Below are 24,986 nucleotides of genomic sequence, written 5' to 3'. Positions count from 1 at the left end.
TTGTTATTTTAGAAATATATTTACCAAAATAAAATCAGACAACACTTTTATTATTTTTAAATTTTTATTAGAAAAACTAAAGTGATCTTTGTCTTGTCCCTTTATTTAAGGAAAATAGATATTTTAACCTAAATTCTTTTTATTTTTGTCTAAAGTTTTATTATTTCCATTCAACATTTTATTGCATCCAAAACACCACCATGATTGTTATTGTTGTTGTGGTTATGTAATATGTTGTATTTTAGTAGTAGCTTTTCTTAGGCAATTTAGAAAAAATATTTGTACTCTCTTGAGACTTCAACATTGCAAGTTGTAGTGAGGGCACATGTATTGGATCTTGATGTTGAAAACTATCTCTATTATATTTGATCCAATTCCAACAAAAACAAAGGGCTCCTTCATGAAGACATTGATTAAAGAAAAGTTGCCTTTGAACATGTTACAAAACTACAACACCAACAACATTAATATGGTGGATGGAGCATAATATTGCATGAACAGAGTATAATTCTAGGTAGAAATATATATTTTTTGTTTATAATATGATAAAAAAAAAATCATATATAATCTTTTAAAAAAACTTTTTGCAATCAATGGAAAACTATAAAAGTCTAAAAAATATTGTATATAAATTAAATTAAAGCCATGAAAAAAGATGTATTTAAAAAAAATCATGGATATTTTATAAGATTTTTAAAACTCTTGAATAATAAAAAATTAATACATTCAAATTTTTATTTTTTTAATACTTATAAGGTTATTTATTAATAAAAATATAAAAAGTAATAAATCTCTTTTATTTTTAAACTAATCAATTTAAGAATATTTTTTAAATTGTAAAATTTGAAGAAACTATATAATAATGGTAAAATATATAATTATATATATTATTTATATTATTTATACTAAATATGCTTGTAAAAAATTTATAATCAAAATTTATATAAATTTATTATATTTCGAAGATATTTATGTGATATGAGAGAATTTCATTGTAGTCTTAATTTGGTCCAAATTTATAGTCAAAAGTATGAAGTTTTAACATCTAAAAATATTTCTACAATATTTTTTATTTAAACATTAATCATAAAAAAATTAAATTTAGAAGATCTTTAGTTGAAAGAAACTAAGTTGTTTGTTGCATCTTTCAATTTACTTCATAGAATATTTTTTGCACTTCTTAATAAAAATACTTCTTGAAAATGCTACTTATTTGGTATAATATAAAAATTTTATATTAGAATTATTCAAATGGTATTATTATGATAATTTTTATTTTATCAAAATTGTAATTTTTGAGTTCTGAGGATAGTAGTACTTAAAATTATAAATCTTTATTTGTGTATTGGTAAGGTTGAATGATGTTAGATTGTATGATGTTACTAAGTTAAATTTGCTTATATCACATCCTTTTAGATTAAAATAATTTGTAATAATACCTTATGTCTATCTCAATGTACTTTTAAATAAATAAATAAATAATATAGAAAAATCTTATATAAATTTATCTTATTAATTTAGAAATTGAATTTGTATAGTCCTAATTACTAAGATTAAAACATTGTACTCAAATTTTTTTAATAGATTTTAATTTTTTTTATCTTTTATAATTGATTCTTTTTTATCTTTTATTATAGATTTTGTAATAATTTTATTTAGAATTAATAATTTATTTTAAATTCTTTAATGATAAATAATGAGCTTTATAATTTTTTTTTAAATAATTTATAAAATCTTCTACAATTGAATTTACCAAATAATTTGATTTAAAATATATATGCAAATTAATTGTAGCTAAAATTTAAAATAAATTATTTTAATATATATATATATAGAAAAATTTAAAAATACAAATAAATCTACAAACTCATCTTTTTAATAGTTTATTCATGTTCAAATTTATTTTTTAAAAAATAAGTTGTTATATATATTGTACATATTAATTTGGAAATATTTTATTATCAAATAACTATTCTTGATGTTTTAGATATATTACATAAATTTCTAAAAATAATATACTTTTTTATATTGCAAGTTTCATACAATATGCTTTAAAATATAAGTTAATAATTTTAAGTATTATCATAATATAAACTCAAACCATTTAAAAAAATAATTTGATATATATTTTTAAATATTAAAATCAAATATATATCGTAAAAAATAATTATTATATTGTGATATATTTTATTATCAATTACTAAGATTACTTTAAAAGAAAAGTTGTTTTGAATGTGTTTTGTAGTTGATGCCTTATAATTTTAGATCTTGCTTATGAACCACCAATTTAAACATATTTTTTTACAAAAATTTATTCTTAAATTTAAAATAAAATTTTAATTTTAATATAAATTTTTTATTACAAAAATATATAAGAGCAAAGATGTAATGAGGCATGGATAAGATAATTATATTATTGACGTGTAGAGATAGGTAATTGGGGCCGTTTTTGAAAAGTTTATAGAAGTTTTTAGAATTGGGGCTAAGTTGGTGGTCTATATGGGGCCTACTGTAAAAATCTTAAAAGAATTAAGGGCGGTTATTTAGGTGGGATCCACATGTGGAATCTTCTAGAGTGGTGATTATTTTCGTAGAGGCCACCAATAGGGATATTCTAAAAATTTCAAAATTAATTGGATAAAGTATAAATAAGACTTACAAAGGCCACTTGAGGCATTCGGTTAAATGTGGTTTGAGTCCTTTTTTTTCAATGAAGTTTTGTTTGTATATTTTGTACTATTTAGATCTATTTCCTTTTACTCTGTTTTTTCTTTTATATTCTATTATGTTTAATTTTATTCAATTTTGTTTTGGTTTGTTTTGTCCTACTTTGTGATGGAATTTATATTACTACAGACTAGAAGGATTTTTAGATCCTTAAGAGAATTCAATCTTGTTTCAAGAGAGATTATAAAACTTTGAATATTTAAATTACATACAAAATATTTAAAATGTATGTTGTAATTTTTTTAAATAATTATTTTTTTCTAAATTATTTTTTAAAAATTATTTTTAATAGTATCTTATAAATAGATTATTTATTTTATTAAATATTTAAAATCAAATATAATATTTCATAAAAATAAATACCATAGCTTTCATCATAAATAAAGAATTCATTCTACATCACAACAACTTTGTTAAGCTCTAAATATAATTTATAAAAATAAATATGGTTTTTATCTGAAAGTTTTTAAGATGATACATTATTGCAAAGTGAAATCAAAATAATAATGCATTACATTGAATGAAATTATTTTGAATATATTGAATTTATAAATATGCTTTAAATTAAAAATAATCAACTTTATTATACTATGAGTTCTTTAAATGAATAAATGTTAAGGATATCAATCTCAAAGAAATAAAAGGTCAATACACTTGCATCACTCAAAAAAAATATAATCACTGAAAGATGATATAATATTAAACTAGAATGGCTACTACCAAAGACAAAAAGACTAGAAAGTCTTAAAACAAGATTAAAAACTAGAAAGACATTGACAAGAGTGAAGAGACCTTCACTCTTATCTCTATATAAACTTTCTAACTAGGAGTCGTGTGGCAACGTTGTATAAGACCTCCAATACTATGCAAGATACATATCTTAACTTGCAAGACAAGTTTTCTACATGTATACTACTTAGTTAGCTTGTTCTACAAGTTACCAATACATGTGACACGTGGTTAACTTGTTGACAAAGTTTTTAACCTACTAAACAAAGAATGAATATGTATAAAATCAAAATCGTATCTATGAAGCTTATAAAAAGCTTTATTAGAAGCTATTATGAAATTAATCTATTTTTATTTATTTCTACCCTATCATATAATTAATTATTGGAATAAATATATATGATTGTGACTAAAAAATAATTTTGTTTAGTTTTAAATTTTTGCCATATTTTGTATATTTTATTATTAAAGTTGATTTTTTTTAATTTTAAAAAATATTTTATTTCATAGAAAAAAACTTTATAATTTATTAAAAATATAAATTAATCACAGTTAGTTTAAAAATATAATTTTTTTAGTTTTTATATTATAATAGTAATACTAATATTTAAAATTAATCTAATTTTAAAAATATTTTTTAGAATTATTATTCTTTTGAATAGTATCTTTTATGCCAACTTCTTAAAAGACATGACACTTTTGAATAGATATTTTTATTTATCTTTGTATTACATAAAGGTAATTTTTTATTTAGAAAACTTAAAATAATTCTAATTAATAATTTTTATATATAATTTGTCACAAGTCAAAAATTTCACATGTATTTTGAAGACTAAAAAATATTATAATGTTTAACATATCTAAAATGATTATGTGATTTCAATATAAGTGGTAGATAACTACATAAAATATTTTATATGTTAAATTTATTTAGATATTTTTTTATTTTAAAATTTTGTATTTAAACTTCAAGTAACATCCTTTAGAATAAATATATATATATATTTTTCTCTATATATTAAATACTAAAAATTGAATACTATATATATAATAATATAGTATATATATTTTTGTGATATTTTTTTAAAATCTTAATATATTTTGTGTTGTTTGTTTTTAAAAGTGTGTCAAGGACAAGAACTTGATGAAAAAACAACCCAGACAAATGAGCCTTCACTCAAAGAAAGATAAAAAAATATAAATAAATAAGTATGTATATTGAAAGAGAAACTAGAATGGCTATTGTCAAAAGACAAGAAAACTAGAGACCCTTGAAACTAAACTAGAAGCAAGAAAGGAGTTGACAAGAGTGAAGAAGGCTTCACTCTTGTCTCTATATATACTATCTAACTAGGGGCTACGTGGCAACATTCTATAGGACCTCCAATATGTGTTGACTTTGTAGGACACATGCCTTGACTTACAAGGCAAGTTTTTCTATGTGTGGGCTATATAGTTAGCTTGATCTTCAAGCTAACAACATGTGTGGCACATGGCCAACTTGTTGACCACGTTTCTAATCCAAAAAGTCAATTAAAGACACCTTTGAAGTCAAAGCAGCGTCTATGAAGCTTCTGGGAAGCTTTCATATTTAATACTATAGAATTAATTTACTTTTACATAATTTTACTTACTTCTACCTATTTGTATATATAATTACCAGCTTACATGAGTATGTCCGTGACATTACTCCACCTTCTAGGGACGAGTTCCATGAGGAGCGATCATCATATGTTGAGAAAATCTATCATGCGACGAATTATATTCGCCACATACTCTGATCTTTGTTCTCTTCGAAGATGATTGATAGGGCCTCTCAACCATCAGTAGTATCCTATACAAGGGCGGAAAGTCCACCTAGTTATTTGATCATTGTTGTGGCCTTCATAACTTCCTTCGAATAGAACATTTGGAACACCATTAGGAATTGTTCTTACCTCTAACAAAATCACCAAACATTGGGAGTCCCTTCCCAAATCGTGATACCAAACGCGTTGTATCTCGCCATCTATTCGAGGAAGAACATGTCATTCTTGAAGATCTTCATCTCGATTGCGTCATTTTGAAGGTTGTGACAATCATAATGTCTCATCCGGCAGGTCAACAAATAAAGGTTTTTGAGTCGAATCCATTGGTTATTGGTTCTCCATCTCCTGAATGTCACAACTACAAAGAAGCTACGAACAAGGATTGAAAGTAGAATGTTATCTTGCCTAGATGTTGTTTCTTTTATAAAGAAGATTTTCATCTTGATTTTGATGGATATCATCGATAAAAATCCTCCATTGCCTTTGTTGCATTTGCAAGATTCTTTATAGGCTCCCATGTGTGTTCACTAATACCATATCTGCGCCAATGGACAAGATATTCCAATTTATTTCGGCACCGCCTTGAATCTAAGACTTCTTCTACTTCAAACTATTCATTATTGTCCACTTCTATAAGAGGAGGTGGAGCTTGTCGTCTTCTTGGTATGTCCACTGTCTTGTATGGTTCAAGAAGAGACACGTGAAATATTGGATGGATTTTCATTGACTCCGATAGACGTAAAGGATATGCAACTAGATTGATTTATGTAAAAATAGAAAATGGTCCCAGCCTTCGATAGTCTAACTTGTCACAAGGACGAGTGGTCTTGATATTGCGATGAAGTAGCCATACCTTATCACCCAAGACGAATGGTGGTTGTTCTTTTTGATAGACATCCGTATTGACCTTTTGTTGTTCTTCAGCCTCTTTTAACTGTGCCTTCATCGTTGCATGTAGCTTTGATAAATAAATCGCCAAATCTTTCGCAGCAAGATTATCAACTTTTGAAAAGTCAAAAGTATCAAGTCATGGATGATAACCATAATTAGCAAAGAAAGGTGTTTATTTTGTAGAAGAATGTACCGTGTTATTGTAAGCAAACTCTGCCAATGGCAAAAGAGTTGTCCAATCATCTTGTTGGTAGTTAATGGAACATCTTAAATATTGCTCCAAAACTTGATTAACACGCTCCGTTTGTCCATTTTTTTGAAGATGGAATGTCGAAGATATTTTTATATCCACTTTTAGAATCTTGAAAAGAGTCCGCCAAAATCTTGATACAAATTGAGTTCTCCTATCTGATATAATATCCTTGGGTAATTCATGATAGCGATAGATATTGTCAAGAAAGAGCTTAGCTGTTTCTTCACCTGTGATAGATTTTGTACATGGTACAAAATGTGCCATCTTGGTAAAACGATCTACTATCACGAATATAGAATCATAAGAACCTGAGATTGGAAGATCCATGATGAAGTCCATAGAAACAGAAGACCATGGTTGTTCTGGAATATGTAATGGCTGAAGAAGTCTAAAAAGTCCATGACGAGGAGTTTTTGATCTTGAGAAAACATCACATGATTGTACAAAATTTTTGACTGCCTTCCACATTTGAGACCACCAAAAATTCCTAGATATCAGCTCTAAAGACTTATTATATCCAAAATGTCCTGCTACTGGGAAGTCGTGACGAGCTTGAAGAATACGTAAACGTGCTTCTCCTTTTGGAACATATAGGCATCCTTCGAAATAGAGTAGGTTATTCTTGAATTCAAATTTAGAGGAATCATGAAATTAGAAGAATTATTCTTGATGTCATGAACAAGAGGGTCTGAAGACATACTTAACTGGACTTGCTTAAAAAAAGTTCAATCAACAGTCAATGTTGATTTTATTGCTCGAAGATGAAGTTGCTCAGGGTTGAAGAGAACCATTCTTTGTTGCTCAAAAGCTCCATCTCCTTCTTTTGGTACAAGATAAGAATGTCTAGACAAGGCATCGAACAAACCTTATTGTTTTCCTAGCCGATAAGTGATGATGAACTCGAATCTTGATAAAGACATGCTCCAACGAGCTTGATAACGATTTAATACGCATGCTGACATAAAATATTCGAGGTTCTCCTGATCCAAATACACGATGACTGGACAAGAAGCACCTTCTAGATGATGATGCCATTCTTGAAAAGAATCCACAATTGCAAGAAGTTCTTTGTCGTAGATCTCATAATTGATTTCTGCTGCTGAGAATTTTCTTGAATGAAAGGCTATTTGATGAAGTTTGTCATCTGTTTCCATTTGTGATAAAATCGCACCCAGAGCAAAGTCTGATGCATCTGTTTCTATAAAGAATGCTTTAGAAAAATCAACATGATACAAGATTGGTGCAGAAACAAATGGTGTCTTCAAAGATTCAAAAGCAACTTCCGTTTCTTCATTCCATTGGAGTTTGTCTTTACAAGTCAAACGAACAAGTGGAGTTGCAACTCGAGAGAAGTCTTTGATGTGGATCTGATAGTAGTTGGCAAATCCCAAAAAACATTGGACATCCCTTATCATTTTTGGGATCTTCCAATCTATAATAGTTTGAACTTTCTTAAGATCCATCATAAGTCCATCATTTGAAATGATATAACCTAAGAAATTGACTTGAATAGTGTGGAATACACACTTTTTTTATCTTGGCATAGAGTCCTGCATCTCTTAATTTTGGTAACACATGACGAACATGAAGTTCATGTTCTTCTGGATTCTTAGAATAGATCAAGATGTCGTCTAGATAAAAAACCACAAAATCCTCCAAAAACTTTCAAAAATTATCATTCATTAGATGTTGAAAAGCTGTTGGTGCATTTGTAAGTCCAAAAGGCATGACGTTGTGTTCAAAATGTCCATACCTAGTTTGAAACGCAGTCTTCCATTCATCTCTTTCTTTGATGCGTACTAGATTGTATGCTCTCCGAAGATCTATTTTTGTATAGATCTTAGCTTGATTCAGTTGATCAAGAAGTCCAGATATTAAAGGTAGTGGATACCTGTTCTTGATGGTAATCTTGTTGAGTCCTCGATAATCAACACACATCCGCAATGATCCATCTTTTTTCTTCACAAATAGAATTGGAGCTCCTACCGGAGATTTAGAATAGCGTATGAAATTCTTAGTTAGATTTTCTTCAATATACTCATTGAGTTCAGTCAATTCATTTTGTGATAAATTGTAGATTGGTCCCAATGGCGGTTGTACTCCTTCTTGAAGGTCAATTGAGCAATCATAGGGACGATGTTTCGGGAGTGTATCTGCATTCTTTTTTTCAAATACATCTTGAAATTCTTGATATTGGCTTGGAATGCCACTTGAAGTCTTTTCACTAGTAGGAGCAGGTGTGGCATAAATAATATAAGGTGATTCTTTCATAGCAGCATGCAAGAAAGCTTTTGCACCTATAAATACGGGTTTAATTGAACTAGACTTATGACTCTCTATTTGATTAAGTACACTGTTAGTTATACTTTTAGAGAAAGTAAGCGTTCGGGAAATCCAATCTATTTGAGGGTTGTATTTTTCTAACCACGATAAACCTAAAATGATTCGATTAGAGGGAGATCTAATGATATTAAATACTAAAAAACTATTATGACCATTGATTATTACTTCTATAGGAAAGGTTTCGTGAGTAATATCTCCAGAAGACAATAGACGACCATCTATGACTTCTACATGAACATGTTTAGTTTTCTTTACTAAAGATATGCTATGTCTTTTAGTAAATTCTTCATCTAAAAAATACGCTGAGGCTCCCGAATCTAACAAGGCAGAGACTTTGTAATGTTTAGGTCCTAAAATAATATTTAATATAAAACAAGGAGAGGGCTCTAAGGAGAGAATAGGACCTTTACTAGATGTTGTGTAAGGTTCCAGTAGCATGGTCCCTATTGTAGCTAGACAAACTCGTTTTCCGACATATTGTCTTCTTTCATAGTCATACTCCTCATTTTGTGATTGCGTCGTTTCTTTGGACAATGTTGAGCAGTGTGCTATGGTTCTCCACAATATAAACATAATCCTTCTTGACAACGACGAATCTTTTCTTACTCAGTAATAGGTTTGAAACGTATTCCATCAATTTGCATATCCTCTACTTCCGAATGTATGTGTTGAAGAGGTGTTGGTGTTGCCATTGAATTATAGTAACGTTGACGTCCACTTCTATGATTCTCAGATCGGAATTCAAAAAGGTGATTGTCGCACTTCACATCAAAGTCAATTGCTTGACTCAATGTTTGAGGATCAGGTAAGTTGAGCATTAATTTTTTTACCTCATATTGTAATCCATAGAAAAATTGGCTAATAAGTGCAACATCATTCCACTTGATATCAGTTGCAAGGTTTCAAAATTGTGAAGTATACAACGGTGCAGATGTTGAAGCAGCTCTAACCATTTTTATATCTTCACTTCCTACCAATCTTGTTGCTCCTTGTGGTGGTAAATTGAATTGATGCATCGCAAGCATTAACTCTCTCAATTGCTCTTGTATTTGTGGCATTGCATTCTTTATTTCAACAAGTTCTGTCATAATAACACTTAGAAAAGAGAAGATGTCTAATATCGCTCAAGACAAATAAAAGAGAGGACTTGAGAATAAACAAAATACTAAGGACAATATCAATTTAGAAGAGGGTAATCTGCAACTTCTAATATGCTTATATCTAATCAAGAAAAAGGAGTAATCCACTCTTAATCAAGATTAGACAAAGCTCTATTGTTATAGGTGTACTCTTGTCAATCTTTCAAGGACAAGAACTTGATGAAAAAACAATCGAGACAAATGAGCCTTCATTCAAAGAAAGATAACAAAATATAAATAAATAAGTATGTATATTGAAAGAGAAACTAGAATGGCTATTGCTAAAAGACAAGAAAACTAGAGACCCTTGAAACTAGACTAGAAGCAAGAAAGGAGTTGACAAGAGTGAAGAAGGCTTCACTCTTGTCTCTATATATACTATCTAACTAGGGACTACGTGGCAACATTCTATAGGACCTCCAATATGTGTTGACTTTGTAGGACACATGCCTTGACTTACAAGGCAAGTTTTTCTATGTGTGGGCTATATAGTTAGCTTGATCTTCAAGCTAACAACATGTGTGGCACATGGCCAACTTGTTGACCACGTTTCTAATCCAAAAAGTCAATTAAAGACACCTATGAAGTCAAAGCAGCGTCTATGAAGCTTCTAGGAAGCTTTCATATTAAATACTATAGAATTAACTTACTTTTACATACTTTTACTTACTTCTATCTATTTGTATATGTAATTACCAGCTTACATGAGTATGTCCGTGACAAAGCGTTCTTCAAATTCAAAAATAGTTTTAAAAAATATCTTAGAAATTTATATCTTATTTTGAAGTAACGATGAAATTTACTGTAACATAATATTAAAATAATTTGATTAAAAATTCTAAATAGTTAAAAATATTTTTTAAAAATTTAAAATATAAAAATTATTTTATTCGATGAATAGAATTTTATTTAATAAATTTTATTTATTTTTACTGTAACTTATGTTATTTTTTATAATTAGTTTAATAAATTTAATTATATTTTTACTGTTAAATATAATTTATTTTTATACTTAGTTTATTACTCTCTAGTTTTTATTATTTAACAATATTATATAAAATATTTTGTATAAAGAAAACAAATCATCCTCTATTTATATTTATCATGTAAATGTTTTCTTAAATTCTAATAATTTTATGGTAAATTAGTATTAAGTTTAACATTATGTGATTTGCTCATGCTTACTTGTTATAGCAATCCTTTGAAATATATTTTCAATAGTAATATTAATGGTAATTTTGTCCAAATATAAATTTTGGTTACAATTGATATTTTACTAAAAAGATAACCTATTTTTTTAACACAATTTTTCATCTTTTTATTTCTTTGTAATGAGAAAGAATCTTCTCTCTTGATGTAATTGTTTTCAACAATATTTCATTAGAAGAAACAATCTAAATTGTGTATGGCCAAAAAATATCAATAAAAAATAATATACATATTTTATATTTTGAATTCTATTATAAGACATAATTTTAATCAGGAATTTTGTTATATTTGATTTATAAATATGATATTATTCTAAAATAATCACAATCATTTATTTATTTTAAGAAAAGTCTAAAAATGTCATTTTTTTTCAATTTAATCTGATAAGGACAAATGAATCAAAGTTTGTAAAATTAAGAATTTTTAAAGTATAAATCATTTGTAAAAGTTTTTGGAAGAAGAAAATTATAGATTCTTTTAATATTTTTATTACTAAAAATAAAATATATTTTACATTATTTTTAAGTTTGATAACATATTATGATATCTGAAGCATATTTTATAAAAACCAAGTGAAGGCTATAAAATGTCTTAGGTCGCTATACTAGATTATGGAGGTTTTTGAAAGACTTCTGAAATTTATTAAAAAACTATACAAAGATCCGACACAAAGTTATGAGCAATTTAGAAAGTATATATATATATATATATATATATAATTTCTACATATTAAAAAAATCTAAATTTTGTTTAATATTACACTTTTTTATATATACAACTTACTTTAATAATATTTTCTTGTATATAAAATAAATAAAAGTATATATATATATGTATATAAATTTTTTTTTATGAATTTTTATTATTATTAATGGCTTGAATATGAATTTATTAATTTAAATAGTCAAGATTTTTAGTATTTGCTCCAAGATTATCAACTTTTGAGAAGTTAAAAATATCAAGTCATATATAATAATTAATCTCTCTATTATCTTGAGTATTAAAGGCCAAAGATAGTTGTATGTCTAACTTTAGAATCTTGAAAAAGATTTTCTAAAAACTTGATATAAATTGAATCCTCCTATCCAATATAATATCCTTGGATAATCGATGATATTGATAAATATTGTCAATAAAAATTTTAGCTATTGCTTTACTTGTGATAGATTTTGTACATAGTAAAAAATGTGCTATCTTGGTAAAATGTTCTATTTTCATAAATGTAAAATTATTTTAGCTTGAGATTAAATAATTTGTGATAAAATCCATAGAAACTAAAGACCATAGGTATTGCGGAATAAGCAATTGCTGAAGAAGACTATAAAGTTAATAACAAGGAGTTTTTAATCTTGAACAAACATGATATGATTGTACAAAGTGTTTGACTACCTTCTACATTTGAAGCCACCAAAAATTTCTTAATATTAATTATAAAGTCTTGTTGTATCCAAAATATCCAATTATTGGAAAGTTGTGACAAACACACAGAAACTATAAATAAGGTTAGAAGGTAAAATGCTATCTTTCATAGATTTTATAGCAAACATTTACTATTTTTTATTTTGATTGTGATGGATGTTGTTGATGAAAAATATCAACCTTCTTTATTATATTTGCAAGATTCTTTGATGGCTACTATGTATGTTTATTAATACTATATCTAGGCCAAAAAATAAGATATTCCAACTTATTTCAATGTTGCCTTAAGTCTAAGTCTTCTTTCACTTTGAACTCTTGATTATTATCTACTTCTATATGAAGAGGTAGTATTTGACTTCTTCTTGAGATATTCATTGTCTCATATGGCTCAAGAAGAGATATATGGAATATGAGTTAGATCTTCATAAACTCTAATACATGTAATTGATAAGCAATAGAATTTATTTATTCACAAATATAAAATGATCCAAGCCTAAGATAAACTAACTTATCACAAGAACAACTTATCTTGATATTGTGACAAAGTAACCATACCTTGTTGCCAATGTAGAATTGATGTTGTTCCTTACAATAGGCATCCGCATTGATCTTTTGTTGTTCTTAACTTCTTTTAATTGTGCCTTCATTGTTATATGTAGTTCACATAAATGATTTTTCAAATCTTTTGCCCTAGGATTATCAACTTTTGAATAGTCAAAAATATCAAGTTGTGGATGATAACTATAATTAACAAAGTAGTAAGGAACTTGAAGAATGTATAATTATGCTTTGCTTTTTGGAATATGTAATTGTTTTTAAAAACAAAATAAATTGTTCTTGAATTCAAATGTAGAAGTATCATGAGACTTAGAAGAAATATTTTTAATATTACAAATAAGAAGATCAAAGGACATACTTGATTAAACTTACTTGAAAAAGGTTGAATCAACAGTTAGTATTAATTTCATTGCTTAAAGATGAAAATACTTTGACTTCAAAAGAATCATTCTTTATTGATCAAAAATTGCCTCTCCTTTTTTTAGTGCAAGATAAGAACATCTAAAAAGGGCGTTTGATAAATCTTATTATTTTTTGGATCGATAAGTGATCTTGAAACGAAATCTTAATAAACATATGCTTCAATGAGCTTAGTGAAAATTCAAAATACGTGCCAATATGAAATATCCAAGGCTCTTATGATTTGTATATATGATGATTGGACAAGAAGTGCAAGATTATGAACTTTTGTCTAATTTTTATGTGTATTGAGATCATCTCAATTTTATTTTCATGATAATTAGAAAATTGAAATAAATATACAGTAACTTGGATCCATTTTAAATTTCTATTGTTAAAATATCAATGCAAAAGTCATTATGTACAAAAAACAAGTGCAAATAAAAGAAAATCAAGAATTGCCAAATATATTGTCATTAATAAAATAAAAATAAAAAATAAAATACAAACACAATTTTTTTGTTTTGACACATACAAATGTTACAGAAACCTACTTGTTGGATCAGGTGCGATTTATCATCATTATTAATTCTAAGAACTATTTCAGACAAGTAAAACGAAAAAATAACTTATTTTTGTTTTTTTCATTAAATGAATTGTTAAATAATTATCATGAAGTAGGCGATATTAATATTTAAAGAAATATATTAATTATTAAAAAATAAAAAAACATACAGAATTAAACAATCAGTCAATGCAGAATTGAATCCTTTCACATTAAAAAGGTCATAAGAGTCAGTTAGAGACTCTGAGTCCAAAGCATTATACAGTCTATAATGCTTTATACAGTCTGTAATGATTCTGCAAAGCAAGACATTGATTGTGTGCTTCAAAGCTCGATTGATTGACTGATCCCTTAAGACAATGGTCCATGTGTATTTATGAAGCCCTTACTTAGAAACTGTGCACCAGTTAGTTCATTAAAGTCTCATATAGGAAGCAAAATATTGCTTCTCAAGGAGAATTACAAAAAATAAACAGACCTACGAAAAGATTCTCCGAGGCAGAGAGTAGAGTTGCTTTTTGGCAGAACCCAGTTCACGCTCCGAAGAGGGTAGTACGTTGATACGATCAAATTGCGCACATGCAAACGTAGCATACACGTCTCTCATCATTGAAATCCTAACCCTAAAGCTGTGTGTACAACCCAACTGGCATAATTTTAGCATGCGGCCACTTGTTCCATGATCATCTGCATGGGGGTTGTTTACCACCCTCCAGGGCCTCGTGTGGATGGAATTATACCCCTCATACGACTCCCCGTGGCCGGAAAGCACTGAAATCACTGAAACCTGTGAATCCCTACAAGTGTCCCTCATACTCTCTCTCACACACAAACACAATATTGCCAAAAATGGATTAATACTTGATTCCATAGCAAACGTGATCCTTCCTTGAGAGTTGCAGTGTTTGAACTTGATGATCAGCACTGGCAGCTTCCTCATGCGAGAGCTGGGGGAGGGTGCGGAAGGTCAACACCCTGGGATTGGCAGATTTACACAAACACACCGTGCTAGAAAACTGCGAAACGGAAGCCCACGAGTGTGCAGAGTCAGTCTCTCTCTCTCTGTCTCTGTCCCTGTCTTTCTCTCTCTCCTTCTCCTTCTCGCGGGGTCCTTGGCCTAGAGTTAGCATGAGTGTGAAGAAAGTGGGTTAGTGTCAGGATCAGTCCTTGGGCTGTCATTGAAACCCCATGTACTTGGTATAGATACTATGCCGTGGAGGGAGCAAGCTGGCACAGACTCTTGAGGTGGGGGGCATCTATGAGGGAGCTGTGCTTTGTACTGTTTTTTCTCTGTACTGTTCTCCTCCGCCGGGGAAGAGGAGGAGGGAAGAGGTTGCATGCATCCTTGAGTGAGTAAGTGCGTACCCTTGCAATCCCAAATCATGATCTCTCCCCCCACTCCTTCCAACCCCTAATTCGCTCTGCTTGCTGTAGCAACTCTGCAACAGCAACCCAGCAGCAGCCATGCCTTGCGTCGACGCTTGTATTGGTGAGGAGGGGCGCTGACCCCTCGCAACCTCCGCGCGAACCGGCTACTGCCGGTGACCAGTTGCATCCGCAAGTGTGAATGAGACCACGTGCAGAACAGAGCCCACCATCGATGTTGTGAGTCAGCATCCAGCTCCCTCTTATGACAAGGAAAATGGTCCACGTGGACAATGTAAGTCCAGCTAGGCATATGGACGCCACCTCAGTACTTTGGATCTGAATGTTCGTTCGTTCGTTCGTTCGTAAATTTGGAACGGAGACCTCGATTTCCAAGCCCTAATTAGCGGTGTGGTGTGCACAGGGAGAGAGGGAGGGATTCGTAGAAGCGTTGAGCTCCACTCTGTTTTGCTTGAGGAGGAAGGAGAAGGAGTCAGTTCAAAGGAGGAGGGAGCTCTTGAATCCGATCCCAGCCAGGTTTGTCGATCGACTATTCTACTGCGTTTCTCTTGGCGATTTAACTTTGGTCTGTAGGAGAATTGCGAGGCCTGAGAGAGGATTTGGCCGGATTCTGGTGGTTAGTTTTAGTAGCCTGGTTTTGATTTGGTTGTGTTTATTTTCTTCCGGAAGCGAGTTTGGAGTAGGTTCTCGGCGTTAGGTCTATTGAAGAGGTTACTGATTAATTGGAATTGATGTCTAGAAGCTTAGATGAGAGGTTTTGCGCGGCGTAATTGCGCGTTGAGTGCCTATTGTTTTGAATTGTAAGTGCTGTTTCGATTTGCAAATTGTCAGTGAGAGAATAAATGTATATTTTTTCTTATCGTTTGAATGTAATTCTAGCATCTGTATGCTTCGGTTACGATCACGTGTTTGAACCGAGAACTATGAATTATGGTGAATTCTGGTTTTCCGCTGGAGCTGGAAGTTGCGGACGTGATGGTTAGAAAGATGTCTATGAGCTGTAGAGATTTGTAACAACTCTGTCTAGAATGACATACTTCACCGTGTCCTTCAGAATGCGAGGGTGTAAAATTAAGCCCGCGTTTAGAACTAATCTGTAACAAACCATTCATCCAGCTCTCCAGAGGAGTCTGATTATTCTTAAGGAAGGTAATTCGTCCAACACGGCGCATCCTGCAGCTATGGAGCCGGCAGGTTCGGTTCCTGGATCACCGTCCAGGTTACTTTCGCCATCTCCCACATCAGATGCCTTTCCGTTTCTGGGAGAAGCCGTGATTCCATTGGTTAACAAGCTCCAAGACATATTCTCTCAGCTGGGTAGTGCTTCCACTATCGATCTACCCCAAGTAAGCATGCATGTTCCTTTATCGTTGATCACCAGCTGTATGTTAATCGGATACACTTGACTTTTTCTTGCCTTGGGTGTACTTTGTCACGTTGGCGCAGCACCATTTCCGGCTTCATGGCCTCTGTTTGAATCACTTGAGTGTTTAGAAACGTTCTACAAGGTCTAGTAGATACAAACAATATTCAGTGACGACAAAGGATATTTGATCATCAAGCACTGAACGTTGTTACATTGTATCTTTTGAAATGATACTTAACAGTTTGCAAAAATACGTGCATGATTGAGTACGATTTCTGTAGCACACGATATTACTTTTTATTTTCTCTCTATTTATGTTTATTTATTTTTTTGATTTGCAGGTAGCAGTAGTTGGGAGTCAAAGCAGTGGAAAATCCAGTGTATTGGAGGCTCTAGTAGGACGTGATTTTTTGCCAAGAGGTTCAGATGTATGCACTCGACGGCCTCTTGTCCTACAGCTGGTGCAGACCTCACGAAGGCCTGAGGATCGGGCGGAATTGGTAGAATGGGGCGAATTTCTACATATCCCTGGCCGGCGTTTTACGGATTTCGAAGCAATCCGTAAAGAGATTCAGGTGAAGTTTGTTTTAAATTTTTTCCAAGAAAAAGGATATTCAAAAATGTTGTTTTGATACAATACTTCATGGGCTGTGTGTGTCTTACAACATTTCTGTTTTGTTCGATTGTTGCTTCTTTTGCACGAATTATTCGTTGTCAAAGACAATTGAGTATCGTTGGAGTTCATTCTTGGCGTACTAAATGAGGTGCCACTTCTCGGGTTGCAGGCTGAAACTGACAGGGAGCTTGGAACGAACAAGGGGATTTCTGAAAAGCAGATTCGACTGAAAATTTTTTCACCTAATGTTTTGAACATTACGCTTGTGGATCTTCCTGGAATTACCAAAGTACCTGTCGGTGATCAACCCAATGACATTGAGGCCCGTGTTCGGACTATGATTCTATCCTATATTAAGCATGACACCTGCATCATCCTGGCTGTCTCTCCAGCAAATGCGGATCTGGCAAATTCAGACGCTCTTCAAATGGCGCGCATCGCTGATCCTGATGGTATAATTTGTTTCTTTCGTATAATCGAATTTTTATTGCATCAACAAAAGTTGTATTTCATCAACTTAGCTTGCTACTGTGAGTGTTGTACAAGATCTGTTAGAGTGAAAAAAGTTTTAGTGAGAATCTGGATCTTGGCATGCACAAGGTGAAATGTATCTTATGTCAGCCTGTAGGATATACGCATCGAACGATTCTCTTGTCAAGCTTCGTAGTCTTTATTTTATTTATTATTTATTTAAAATAGATATTTCCGTCATGGATTGAAAGTTGAGTAGTTGTCATCATGTAACTATTACACAGTGTGCATGGTTTTCTTTTGTAGGATCTCGAACCATTGGGGTTATTACCAAAGTAAGCTGACTTTTCTATTTTCTTTTGTCCCTACTATGGCATTGGTGCTTCCTTCCCACATTAAGAAGGGTTGAAATAAGTTTTGCTTTTGATTTTTGACTTTTGATTTTTTCAATTTTTTTATCCTTTTCGAAGTGTCTTGATCTTGAGCTCTTTGATTGGTTAACTTGAATGTGCAGTTGGATATTATGGATAGAGGAACAGATGCGCGGAATTTTCTTCTAGGAAATGTCATTCCATTACGACTTGGCTATATTGGGGTTGTAAACAGGAGCCAAGAGGTACTTCTACTTGCTTTTTGATTGATGTTTGTGTATGTAACGAACACATCTGGCTCTACATGCTAAGATTGTGGAGATGATGCAAAACTTTGTGTTATATCAAGCCATTGCTGTGGTTTTTGATTGCGTTGCCTGATGTTCCGTGTTGACGAAATGCAAGTAGTTGAGAATTTTCAACTCATGGGTTTCTTGTTTTCTTCCTGTAGGATGTTATCGCAAACAAGAGCATTCGAGATGCTCTTGTCTTTGAAGAGAGCTTTTTCAGAAGTAAGCCTGTAAGTGTACACTGCGTATCTTACTTATGCCATGATCCGAATTGTTTATGAGTGGGAATGCGTGAAGTCTGTGATGTCTACTAAAATGGTGATAGTATATCATGCTGTTCAGATCGAAAAAAGCTTATGGTACTCAAGTATTTTTCTTTAATTTTTTTTTTTAATCAACAGTTTCTTTCACGAATATTTCGATATTACATGTACCATAGGAGAAGATTGCACTTCAATATTTGAATTTCTTACGTTCGAATATCTCCTTACAATTTAACCTTGCTGTGGGTAACCCTGCGCCATATTGTACGATAGTTGTTTGGATGAATGATGATATAAGATTTTTGTATGTTTACAGGTATATCATAGTTTGGCTGACAGATGTGGCATTCCTCAGCTGGCGATTAGGTTGAATACGGTACTATCCTGTAACTGAAGTTTTATTTGATGATATTTGGGTGATATATGGTTCTTGAGTGAAGTTCCCAGATGTCCGTGTGCTTATTTCCTAGCTTAATGATGTAAACAATGATGGTCTTTGGTCTCGAAACAAGAATTGTATTTTCCTTTGTGTTCAAAAAGGAGTACAAGATTTTTATAGATCTTATCGTTCGGTAGTTTTACTTTTAGTTTTTCAGAGCACAGTGATTGCACCAGTATGTTTGCGTTTAATTTTCCCAATATCTTGGTATGTATTTTAGTCTCAATGAGTTTGAGTTTGGTCTTTCTCATTTTGAATGCTGAGCTTCTTTGAGTGTTAACTTTTGTGATACTTACACTCGATGATTGGCAGATTTTAGTGCAGCACATTAGAGCAATACTTCCTGATTTGAAAGCGCGCATCAGCACTCAGATGATCAATATTCAAAAAGAGCTTGCTAGTTATGGGGAGCTCACAGAATCCAAGGTATCTTTGAACTTCTGCTCTTATTGTCCTGATGTTCCTTCAGATCCGTGCTTGCATTTAGTTTTAGTTAAATGATTATTCGTCGTTTCTGACTGTCTCATTCGTAATATGGTTCTACTCTGGTCCGACTGAGTATGCCAGCTGTTTCAAATAGCAGTGCTGAGGATGCCATGAATACGATTGTGCTTTTTGAGACAAATGTTGATGATCTAAATGACTGATACTATAATTATGATCGAGAGAAAATTATTCATAAGAGTTGCTTGAATGTTTTTCATGAACTGTTTGCACAACACCTAGTGGGGGTTTGAGTGATGGCTGCGCCTATTAGTGTACGCAGCAGAGTTCTGAATAGTTTTGTGGTGTATTTTTTGTTGAATTTATCACGATCCTAGAACATTGTTTGATTGTTGAGTTCGATGTTCTTGTATGTGCTAGTGCGCCTGCATCTGAAAATGTGAAATCCTTGGTCAGAAGCTGACTACTGAGATGGACTTGTGTGCTGTACAGTCAGGGCAAGGGGCATTGCTGCTGAACATTCTCACAAAGTATTCTCACGGTGTGTGCATCTCCCTGTATTTGCTGGTTCTGTATTCTTTCCTTGGCAGGGGTTTGAATATTACTTCGTACAGAATCATGCTTTTTTGCAACAAATAATTTAACAAGATATATTTTTATTTTGTCTTTCCTGTTCATTATACAAGGCCTAATTCGTTTTAATAACATCAAGCAGTCGCTTTATTGCTGCTGATTTTGATGGTTTCAGGCTTTCAATCTGTTGTTGATGGAAAGAATGAAGAGATGTCAACCACAGAGCTTTCTGGAGGAGCGCGCATCCATTATGTTTTTCAAGCTATTTTTGTGAGAAGTTTGGAGGTAATCATACTTTTGAGAATGTCGATTGGCTTGAATTTGATGAACTGTTTGCAGTTGATTCAGGTGATGCTTTCAAATTTCCACATGGTATTTATGAAAATGTCACTGAGTACGTGTTTTTGTAAGTAGTTGTGTGGAGTCTGTATGTGACTCGCACATTTGACTGTTCGAATTTTTGACAACACAGGAGGTAGATCCATGCGATGGTTTGCACGATAGTGATATACGAACAGCTATACAAAATGCATCTGGGCCCAAAAACGTACTTTTCGTACCTGAGGTATGATTGCCTTCACCTTATCCTCTACATCGTAACCTTGGCCTTGTGACAGCAGTTTTGACTTCCAGCTTTGTATCCGATCTTTTTAGTTGGTGTGAGTACATAAAGGGTTTTAAGAAGTATATTTTTGAGCTTTGCACTGTATTTCGTATCTTGAAAATGTGAAAACCTTCGAGCAAGTCGTTTCTTTTAGGTTTTTGTTGAAAGCACTTGCATGTTTCGTCAGGTTTTAAATAGTCGAGGAAACATTTTATGCAAAATCCAGGGCGTATGATGAATCTTTTTTGAAGGAATAAGTATTTATTTAGGAGAGCTTATGTCCTGAAATTTGACCTCCTTCTCCTGATGGTCTATCTCTACGGTTGTGAAAGTATTTTAGGACAATATCTGTTCGTGTTTCAGATGTTGTCGTTTGGTTTGTATAGGTACCATTTGAGGTGCTAGTGCGCCGACAGATCGCTCGGTTACTGGAGCCTAGTTTACAGTGTGCTCGCTTCATTTACGATGAGCTTGTGAAGGTATTATTTGGAGTCCCTTCTTGTTATAGCTTCAAATACTTGAAGTCTAATTGTGATTGGTTTCGTAGAATTAGTTGTCACAATGTGTACTAGAAAAACTTCAACTGATTGTAGGAGTTTGTCGTGTTAACTCTCTTTCCCGCAGACATTTATTTACAAATAAAAAAATGAATATTTATAATTTATTGCACATGTATGTACACAATGCTTTGTACCAATCACGGTAGATAGTTATATTTTTTCTATTATCAAGAGAATTTTTCTGTCCTCTTCGTGCGTAATGCCTTGTTCATATACATGGAATCTTTGTTTAATCATGAAGACGTTTTTGATATGGTGGAGTTTGCTGTATGCAGATTTCACACAGGTGTGAATCACATGAGTTGCAACGGTTTCCACATTTGCGAAAGCGCATCGAGGAAGTGGTAGGAAGTTTTCTTCGTGAAGGTTTATCCCCTGCAGAAACCATGATTGGTCATCTGATTGAAATGGAGGTAAGTGAAGCTTTGTTAGTGGACCTATGTTGTGGCTGTTAGTAGTATTGTTGTATGAATTTGGTTACGAAACTATCTCGTTCTTTGCTTAATAAAATGATAAGATTACTTTTGGGTATATTAAAAGATTAATATTTTTTTTTTTGTTGTATATGGCAAGAGTTCTAATCTTCTGAATCTCCGACAGAGACATGGCAAGGAAGTAGGATTGAAACCTACAATTATGCCGATGCATCATGAGCTTGTCGGATGTGTTGATCTCAAGGGTGTGTGGCCTTCCTGGCAGATGGATTACATCAACACGTCGCATCCTGGCTTTATAGGTGGCAGCAAGGCCGTGGAGATGGCTTTGAATCAGCAACGGAGTGCTAAGGCATTGGTTCTTAAGGTTGCTCTTTGTAAACATTTCGACCCTTTTGGTTTATATTCTGACAGCCATATCATGATGTCACCATCTGACTGAATGCATCTCAATACCACAGAAATGGATCATATTGAGATCTTTCGCCGGTCTTTTGGTTCACTCCTTTAATTAACAACTGAAATAGCTGACCTTATTGTTTACATGTATTACCATCATGGGTCTGTAGGATTTGCATGATTTGGAGCGGCCTCCGTCCTTGCCAGAGAAGCAAGCCAAGGCACGTGCAATCTTGGCTCGAACTAATGCCGCATCACTTGCTTCCAATGAACAGGTATGTCATTCTCATATTGTATGTTCTGTGGACCAATCTTTAGTTCGTGGAGATCTGCATCTTTGCTGTTGGACCAGTTCGCTGTAAGTAGAAAGATCCTTCTTGTTTTGGTGTGCAGGCTACACCAAGGCCTTCAACTGTGCCTCAAGAGAAGGCTACTACTCCCAGTAAGTGTTTGTATACTTAAAGCGTCCACTGCCTGTTGATTGTGAAGAGTCCTTGAGGTGTTAGCATACTGCTAAGGACATGATACTACTAGCCATGTTACAGAATGGAAATGCTTGATTATGTTAGTAACTTGCGACATAGTAGATTCGGGAACCGCTATCTATGAATTAGATTCACTGTTGGAATACATCACTAGTATCGCAAGTACTGGTGTTAAATTTCTTTTCTTGCGGGTCCAGGTAGTTCTACATCTGGAAGTGCCTGGGGAATATCCTCCATATTTTCTAGCAGTGAAGCTCGTCAACCTGCGAATGGCAGCAGTAAGGAGCACGCACCTGTTCGAATCTATTCTGAACTTGCACAAGGTTCATTAGAACCTTCCTTTTCAGGCATTCAGCTGCGTGAGGTGGGTGTCTTTACCTTGAATTTGCAATTTTTTGTGGTCGTATGCAAGTTCAAGTCGTTGGTTCGATGAAGTGGAGAAATACCCAATTTTATGGAGGGTGGTGTTTGTTTGCATTCTTGAGAATTATCCCAAGTACCACTGTTGTAGAACCAGTTTTTTATTGAAACATATAGAGTTGTGGAGTTGTGACATGATTGTGCATGTCCAACAGCCACCAGCTACTCTTAGAGCGAGTGATGCTCAAGGCGAGCAGGAGAGCGTGGAAATTGCTGTCACTCGGCTGTTACTAAAGTCCTACTATGATATTGTGCGGAAGAACATTCAAGATTTGGTGCCGAAAGCTATCATGCATTTCTTGGTTTGTCATTGTCTCTTCCTGTTTTTTTTTTTGTTTTTGTGTTTTTTTTTGTTTATTTGTGTGTGTGTGTCAAGAGTGTTACTTCAATTTACAAGAAAGTGTTTTCAGGTTTTTTAAAAATAGAAGCATGTTTTGGTGTTGAGTTTTGTAGCTCTGTTTGTGAGTTAGACTTGGAGGCACTTATTTATCTGTTTTCCTTTTCGTGGTTTGACAACTTTTCGTCTTTGCCGAATTTTTAAGCTTCATGTACTTTGTTTTGTTGAGACTACAGGTTAATCACGTGAAAAGGGAACTGCATAGTGTATTTATTCGAAAGTTGTACAGGTGATTTAACATTCTGGGAACTTGTGTTTGGTTAAATCATTTTGTATTTCATTCGTATACATGTTTTTCTGTATGGATGTTGTTTATTGATATCTGCTGGGATATTTCTGGTCTCACATCAAAGTCTGTTGTTGTGACAATCTCCTTTAGGGAGAATCTGTTTGAAGAGGTGCTCCAAGAAAAGGAAGAGATTGCAGTCAAGAGGAAGCGTTGTAAAGAAATTTTACGAGTGTTACAGCAGGGTGCCTGGGTATTAAGTTCTCCCGCTTTCTCCAATAATTTTGTTTTGCAAATAATATAAATGATCTATCAGGTTTTTTCGATCTTCGAATAACCAACTATAGAATTGATATAAATTCATTTTCTCCTTGAAAGGAACATGTGGGGTTTGTGTTTTTTTGTTTTTTTTTGGGTTTGCTTTATTTTCCAGCTTGATTTAATTACCATGCAGGCCATGTTGTTGGTCCAGTAGTTTTATTGATAGGATCTGTAGCTATTCGTGATTAGAACTAGTAACATCACCCTTCACGTTTGATATGTGATTGAAATTATAGGCAAGCCGTGTGGCAGACATGTGGATGGATGTCATGCCATTGCTGACTGACCTTTACCGCTTTGGTTGCAGGAATTGGACACCAATTTTTATTGACTCTTGGAGTCAATACAACAATTTTTCTTTAGGCTAATTTTTTAAAGTATTAAACGTAGCTTAGAATTTGATATATCAGATTTTCTTTAACAATTGTGTCTGAATGACATTATCCAGATCCAACTTATTTGTATCCTATTTTAAAGTTCTGATTGGGGTCTTCACCAATCAGAATGCTTTGTCAAAACCCATGGCCACTAAATTTTGATTAGAACATATGAGAGCTTTTTAAAGCCTCATGGTTTCATTTTCATGCAGACGACGTTTCCCGTTCATTGTGAAATTGACTGGTTTCGTTTCAAGTCATGTGGTGAAACTTAAAATGTAGGCTTTTCAAACTAATGGTCCTTCACTGGTCCTGGATACGGTTGTTGTTTAGGCAAGTAGGGCATTCGGCAGAATATGAGTTTTGGATGTTTGTGGATGTGTGGCCAGATCTTGGAAGAACTTCCATTAGAGTTCCATGCGGCATCACAATCTGCCTCCATCTTTGGTTCAACAGGACTACCCATTCTTTCTTCAAGATGTGGTGCGATTACTCCAGCGTTGT

The 24,986-nt window shown here is 32.7% G+C and overlaps 1 protein-coding gene across 2 annotated transcripts; it reads left to right on the top strand.

The window, feature by feature from the left end:
- Positions 1–15,562: 15,562 nt before the first annotated feature.
- LOC112276167 (dynamin-related protein 3A) lies at positions 15,563–24,693 on the top strand. 2 transcript variants are annotated; one of them, XM_024507251.3, is made up of 23 exons: positions 15,563–15,700; positions 15,830–15,942; positions 16,543–16,772; positions 17,134–17,367; positions 17,578–17,860; positions 18,186–18,214; positions 18,394–18,495; positions 18,702–18,770; positions 19,120–19,179; positions 19,555–19,668; positions 20,179–20,227; positions 20,435–20,544; positions 20,732–20,824; positions 21,250–21,342; positions 21,699–21,836; positions 22,123–22,224; positions 22,427–22,531; positions 22,650–22,698; positions 22,939–23,105; positions 23,317–23,463; positions 23,735–23,787; positions 23,938–24,037; positions 24,413–24,693. In XM_024507251.3, the coding sequence occupies exons 3-23, from the start codon at positions 16,608–16,610 to the stop codon at positions 24,434–24,436; spliced, it is 2,286 nt and encodes a 761-aa protein (XP_024363019.1). In that variant the 5' UTR covers positions 15,563–15,700; positions 15,830–15,942; positions 16,543–16,607; the 3' UTR covers positions 24,437–24,693. The 2 variants fall into 2 exon arrangements, with proteins under 2 accessions (XP_024363019.1, XP_090102646.1); XM_090246520.1 differs by having other exon boundaries at positions 18,164–18,214.
- The last annotated feature ends 293 nt before the right edge of the window (positions 24,694–24,986 follow it).

This window comes from Physcomitrium patens, chromosome 23 (genome assembly GCF_059467195.1).
Source record: "Physcomitrium patens ecotype Gransden chromosome 23, ASM5946719v1, whole genome shotgun sequence".
Classification (NCBI taxonomy): domain Eukaryota; kingdom Viridiplantae; phylum Streptophyta; class Bryopsida; order Funariales; family Funariaceae; genus Physcomitrium; species Physcomitrium patens.
This window is presented reverse-complemented; position numbering and strand designations above follow the sequence as displayed.